This window comes from Myotis brandtii, unplaced genomic scaffold (genome assembly GCF_000412655.1).
Source record: "Myotis brandtii unplaced genomic scaffold, ASM41265v1 scaffold154, whole genome shotgun sequence".
In the NCBI taxonomy this organism is placed as follows: Eukaryota; Metazoa; Chordata; class Mammalia; order Chiroptera; family Vespertilionidae; genus Myotis; species Myotis brandtii.
In genome coordinates this window covers 7,072,917-7,079,605 of record NW_005355584.1, presented here as the reverse complement: position 1 = coordinate 7,079,605, position 6,689 = coordinate 7,072,917, and the positions used below count along the sequence as shown (strand labels likewise).

Sequence of the window (6,689 nt, the reverse complement as noted above, 5' to 3'; positions counted from 1 at the left end):
AGTGGCTGCAGCAGCAGTGCCACCCCCACACCCACTGTCATTGCCCGGGTGGGCTCCCAGCCCCCGGCCACCAGCAGGCTGGGGGACAAGTATGTCATCGCCCCTGTGGGGGCCGGCCTGGGCCCCCCAAATAAGCACAGTGCCCCGGACCCACCGAAAGCCAAATTGAGCCCTCAGCCTCAGGGTCAGCTGCAGGTGAAAGACGACGGGGGCCCCGCTCTACCTCCCCGAGAGCCCCCCTCCAAGGCCAGCCAGGGCTCCAGAGGGAACACAGCCCCGCAGGCCCAGCCCACCCCGCAGGCCGTCAAGCAGGAGCCGGCGCCCGAGGGCCATGAGAAGCGTCTAGACATCCTCAATATCTTTAAGACCTACATTCCAAAGGACTTGGCCACGCTCTGCCAGAGCTGGGGGGCCAGCGGCCCTGCGCCCGAGCACAGAGGTAAGCTGTGCTGTCCCTCCCTTCGTCCCAGTTGTGGCCCCAGCTGGCTCCCCCCACCCTCCGGCTGGGAGTGCCCCTCTGGCTGGGAGTGCCGCCTGCTGGCAGCGTCTAACCTGTGGCCCTGGGGCTGCCTCCCGGGATGTTCATTTGGAAACAGTTCCACCTCCTCCTCGCTGATGTTGACAGGAGCAGGCCGCCTCCATGGCACTTCACCTCTTTGGTATTTTAAGCAAAGTTTCGACAGATGTTCATTGTCCCTTGTTAAGTTTTATTCTTATACGTATACAGTGGACCCTCGGTTCTCAAACTTAATTCGTTCTGGAAGGCTGTTCAAGAAGCAATTTGTTCAAAACCAAATCATTTTTTTCCCCATTGGAAATAATGTAAATTAAATTAATCTGTTCCAGACCCCTAAATGATTCCCTGTTTTAACCTTTCTTATTCCTATTACTTTGGAAAATTAGCTTCTATCATACTTTGCAATTATTTCTCTTTGAAGCTCTATCACTGTTTTCACAACTTTTCTTTTCCCTTTGCTGCTATCACTAACCTTGTTAAGACCCACAGTGACTTACTGTATATATTTAATAATAATAATGAGCAGCCACAAAAGCAAAAATACCCTGAAAATATTTCACAGCACAATTTCCTGAGATGCTAATAACGTGAGGTGTAGCGGTAAATTGACTCAACTTGTGCATTCTCTCCTTTGTTTGTAGCTTGAGAGACACGTGACTGATCATACAGGTATTAGCATGAAAGGGTTGTTGGGTCGAGAACCGAAGTTTTGTTCAACAGCCGAGACATTTTCCCCGTGAACAACTTGGTCGAGAACCGAATTGTTCAAGATGGGAGACATTCGAGAACCGAGGTTTGACTGTATATAATTAAAATATATATATATCTATATACATCAGTGTGCCAGCATTATTAGTAAGCAAAGCCTCTGTAGACTAGAAACGTTCCATCTAAAGTTTGGGGAATGGACTTTTGCTAGTTCTGGAAAAAATATTCCTTAATGCTTATTTCCTTTCCTGCCAGTCCCTCAGTGTTGACACCTAGCAGTAATAACAAGGGATTGCCAGCAGGTTTTCACGTGCCCCATTGGGTATGATGCCCTTGGTCGTGAGTTGAAGGTCATGCTCACTGCGCACCAAGCACCCTGGGAAATCTGAGTGTTTCCCATGAAAAACCACCCAGACAAACCCAGCCCTGTGGGGTCTGTCCCTGAGTTCTCATCTTGGGCGGTCCTCACCGGCTTGGACAGAAGTGTCCATCTGACACCTGCACTTTCTCTTTTTACACCTGCACTTTCTTAAAGCAGATTCCCGAGTACTGTGACCTTTGAGAACTGGCCCCTCAGCACCCATTAAGCTGGAAGCACTTTGGGGGATGGGGCTCAGGGTTGGTGAGGTCATGTCAGCAAAGAGGCACCCCGAATCCACTGTGTGATGGCACTGGGCAGACACGTGCAAGTCTAAGTTCCTGCTCTTCTCCTGTGGCTTTGGGACCAGCCCAGGTCCACAGGCACCTGAGCCACCTCGGTCTGGCCAGCGATGCTTTACTTCACGTTGACCCTTAGAGAAAACATGGGGTGTTTCTCGACTAGGAGAAAACTAGGGCGTTGCACAGCCTTGGAGATTGTCTGGTGGAGCTCGCATTGCATCCAGCCTTGGCTCCCATTCTGAAAAGTACTGAGCCATGTGGGTCCTGCTCACATCACAGCCAGCACTCCCTGAGAACTTTGCGGAGTGGAGCCGAGGGCCTGGGCACCCAGAGGTGTTGCGAGGCTTTATGCTGAGTGTTCGTAAGATGTAGTGAGACCCCGTTGGTCCTGGTTAAGGTTCTCACCCTGTCTCCTGGCAGAGGTGCTCTGTGCCCAACACGTGCCTGGGCATAAGCCTCCTGGTAGGTGGTGAAACAGCGTCCACACAGCTCAGTGTTGCACTTTTTCCGGTCTCAGTTCCATCGAGCGAACTCGACACAGTCAGCCGTAGTTTCCACTCGTGCAGATTATTTGCTGTGTAATGGATCAGAAGTACATTGGTCAGACTTTGGGATCTGATACTGGCCTCAGTTCTTTAGATACAAATTTTCTTGGACCCGAAAGTGAGACGCTCTAGACCCAGGTGACAGGTGAGAGTCGGCGGGTGCCGGCCCAGTCCTTCCCCTACTGCACCCTCACGGCGCGTGAGCGACACGTTCGCAGTGTCTCAGTGACCTCTGCCCCGTAACCCGACCTGCAGTTGAGTTAGTTCCAGCCCCATGGCTGCACAGGTGACCCAACACACCACCACACCACACCCACCCCCAGTGGTCTCCCGTGGTGCCCTGCGGCCTGCTTGTGGCTTTTATTGTTTTCCCCCCAAAAGAAGTGAGTTTGAAGTCAAGGTTTTAAGAATTTCAAATGACAGAGATAGAAATACAAAGGAGCTTGACATATTTTCCTTTCTCCTTAAAATTTAAAAATATAATTGGTCCTAAGGCTTAAAAAAAAAGAAATTAAGTATTTACTTTTTAAATGTGAAAAGTGCTCTACCTTCCGTAAAGCACCTGTGCTCTCCTGGACGATCACCCTTCTCACATTCACACTGACCTAGTCAGGACTGAGTGTTTCCCTTCGCTCCTATGGGGGTCGCTCAGGGGAAGTGTTTTCAGCTCTTGAGTGCTTCTCCACTAACAAGTGCAGTTGTAGCATCAGAGCTTCCTGAGCGTGGGGAGGGACCGAGATCCGCTTCTGCAGGCTGCCGTGTGAGCCTGCCGGTAAGGAGGGACCCGCCTCCCCCAGGTGACCTTTTCCTCTGCTGGGTCCTGGTCTCAACTCAGGGGCGGGTGAGAACCCGCCTGAACCCTTCCCATGACAGTGTGCTGCCTCCTGCCACGGCTATCATACTCTCCTGGGGCCCCGCGCCTGCCCAAGCACCCTAAGCTGGACAGGTTTCCACAGTCTGACCTATGTACTTCACTGATTCCTTTCCCTCCTTTGCAAGTTTGCTTAGGAAGCTCTCGAGGTGTTTGTTGCTGCAGAAGGCAATCCAGAGCCTGGGTGTGGTCTGACTGAGAGGTGAGAGGTCCCTGGGGTGACCGGAGTGTAAATGTCCTTGTTAGGGAGACTGCCTGTTGCTGCAGCTCAGGCAGGGGCGTCATCACAGACACGTCGCTCCACGTGCCAGTAACCGCCCCTTCTGAGGTTTGCTGTCCACTGTGGCTGCGCCCGCTCCTCCTCAACCCTGTGGGCAGTGGACCCTTGCATCCTGAATCTGGGTTCTCTCCTAATTCATCTCGAGTCCAAATCACGTTTATTCTCTGAGTCTGTGGGCACTCTGGCTCTTATTTTGTCGTCTGATGCATTCACTTTTTGTCTCCTCCTGGGGTGTCATCTGCGAGTGAAGGTCACCTTGGTGTGCTGGCCATCGATTACACCTGTAGCGTCGCCTTGCAGCCGGGGAACAGAAATCCTCGGGGGAGAACCTTCCAGGGGAGGAGGAATGCATTGTTGTGTCTGGGATGCAGTTGGCGCTGCCAGTGAGATTCTGTGATTTTTTTTTCAGTGACGTTTCCATTCACACAGCACGTTGCTCTCAGGCAGGGTCTCGAAGACATCAGGGGTTTTCAGGAGGGAAGACAGCTCTCAGAGACCTTTCCCCACACATGTTTCAGGTGGAAGATGCTTATGAAGAAATGATAGTCTGGAAGTGCTGCCAAAAGAGGAAGGCACTATGAGGAAGTGACGCTGTCCCTTCCCTCGGGCTCGCCGACTCACCTTTTACGAACGGAAAAAACATTGTTCCACAGAGTGGCTGCCAAGTCTGGAAACGTGACTATAACATGAATGGTTTGTTGATAGAATAGTAATAAAATAACAAATCATCTGTGTTTCCAGACTTGTGGCTAGCCAATGGCATATGATAGTATGGGTTTTAGAATAAAAAACTAAAGCTAACGGGAATGACATAGTACTGGATAGAATACTATGTAAGGTCTTTCTTATTGGCACTTAAAAATAATCCCTTCATCCAGGGATGCAGTAATATGATGATTTGAAAGACTGTGCTTCCTTGGCCTGAATCTTTCAGACAAGGGTGAGCATCTGACGAGGGTTAGCGTCCCTGGAAGGCTGGCCAGGCCGCTTCCTCCCTTCCGACTCCACTTTGCACACCTCTGGTTTCTGGGTTAGAGTGTTAGCGCTGCCGCTCACCAGGTGGGCTTCAATTCTAATGAAGTTCATAACCTTTTGATTAACTCAGAATTTTGCAGTAGCTTTGGCATAATATTATTGACCACAAAGGACAAGGGTCCTTTCTTTAGGAAGTAAAGATAAAATGCTCTGGCAGAATGTGCAGGGAAGCGTGTGTGTGTGCGTGTGTGTGTATGTGTGTGCACGCATGCTGATGCATCCTTAATTGGGGAAGTAAGAATGGTGAGTAGAGGAGTAGTTTGGATAGGAAGTAGCCAGCTGAGAGATTTCCTCAGGGAAAAAGTGTTATAATGACTTGTGTTTGAATGTGACTTCAGACACAAGTGCCGTGCTGTCTGTCACCATCGTTAGCAGGTGTCTGGTGTAGGCAGGGCCTGTGCATGGGAAGCAGTCTGATTGTACCTGGGAAAACGGAACAGCCACGGTGACCGTCAGAGGAGGTTTCCATGGGAGCGCCTCTGGGTGGTGGAAGGGAGTGGGGAACAGGGTGCTTCTTGAGCTGAGAGTTTCCTGGACCCAAATAAGGAAGGAAAGGCGTCCCTGAACACAAAGCCAGCGGTGTAGCCATTTTCACACTGGATGTGTGTACTCAGACTCAGTGGAGACGTGGGGGCGTGGGTGCCAGCCCCTGCAGGAGGGCCTTGCTCAGAAGGGACAGCCCTCCTGAGCTTTCCCTCCACCCACGCGCTTGCTGAAAACTCTTGGGAAGAGGAGCCCGCGGGCGATAGCTGAAGTTGCTGAGTCATGCTTTTCTTGTTGTACGTTGCATGGGCCCCTTGCCAACGTTAGTGAGTGGTTTTCCATTAATGACAGTGGGACAAGTGTTGGTTATGATGTGTCTTATGCTTTTTGTGTTCCTGAACTGAGAACTGGGTGGGCAAGTTCTTGAATTTCTCCGAGGCTCGGGTTAATGACTTGTCAACGTGAGAAATCAGACAGGTCTGCCTGCCGGTTCGTGCCTTTCTTTGCGTCTTCTCTCCATAAATGCTGCCTGCAACGCATCAACGATTGTGTGTCTTGTTTTATCTGTGGAGGCATCTGAACTGGGAATCGTGACTTGGGTTCTGCTGATTTGACTAAGACCCTTTCACACTAAAATGTCACACTTTCAGTCCATAAACAGCTCACTGAGCTTCATTTAAAAATGTGTTGCTTCAGAGGTAACTCTAGTGAGTAGTTTCGTGTCTTGTTCCTCCATTGAGTTGAGTTACCATTGAGCTCAGGGAAGTCTCTGTGGAGCCACCATGCTGTGAAAATTAGCCTTTTCTTCAAGACACCGTAACAGGAAAGGTATTCAGATGAGTGAGCATATCGGCCTCCCTTTTCCGAGCAAAGCTGACTGCGCTTAGGATCAGAAGGGAACTCGAGGCCAGTGCTTCGGCCCAGGGCCTCATTCCCAGGTGTTCTCTGTGGGCTCCGTGGGGACAGCGTGGGACACACAGGTACGGGCCCAGTGGGTGAGGTGTTGATGGCTCGCCCCTGGCCCGTGGCCCAGCATATCGACCGGGGATGGGCCCGGCCTTGCTGCCTCCGAGTTCCGGCGCCCGGTCTGGCCACCCAGTGTCACTCCGATTTGCTTGGTGTGCCGCTGACAGAGCCTGAGAAGGCTGGGCGAGCATCCAGCTGCTCGGAGCCGCACACCTGACAGCCGCCGTTTCGGGCTCATCACGGGAGTGAGTTTAATTCGCTGTAATTCATGCTCGCTCGGGGCCCTGCCTGTGCCTGGCTCTGTCAGAGGAGCCTCAAGGAAGGTAGCTCCCCTCAGGTCGCATCAGACAGACTAATGATGGTTTCCTCTCCCCTCCCGCATCTGCACCCCTTGGCCACTGCCACCCAGGGACGCCCCGGACGCAGGCCCGCCAAGGAGACTTCGTCTGCGTGGAGTGCGGGAAGTGCTTCCACCAGCCCAGCCACCTGCGGGCACACATGCGGGCTCACTCAGGTACGGCTCGCCCTGTCCCTCCGTCCCTCTGTCCCTCCACCCCTCCCTTCCTTGTCCCCACGGGTGTGGGTGTCCTCTGCAGGGGTTCATCCGCCCCCCCCCCCCCCCAG

The 6,689-nt window shown here is 52.2% G+C and overlaps 1 protein-coding gene across 1 annotated transcript in view; it reads left to right on the top strand.

The window, feature by feature from the left end:
* ZNF516 (zinc finger protein 516) overlaps positions 1-6,689 on the top strand; it is an 89,404-nt gene that overhangs the window by 73,665 nt on the left and 9,050 nt on the right. The window contains exons 5-6 of the mRNA XM_005861629.2: positions 3-439; positions 6,475-6,579. Of these exons, the coding sequence (XP_005861691.1) occupies positions 3-439; positions 6,475-6,579 (542 nt within the window). The remainder of the gene's footprint in view (positions 1-2; positions 440-6,474; positions 6,580-6,689) is intronic.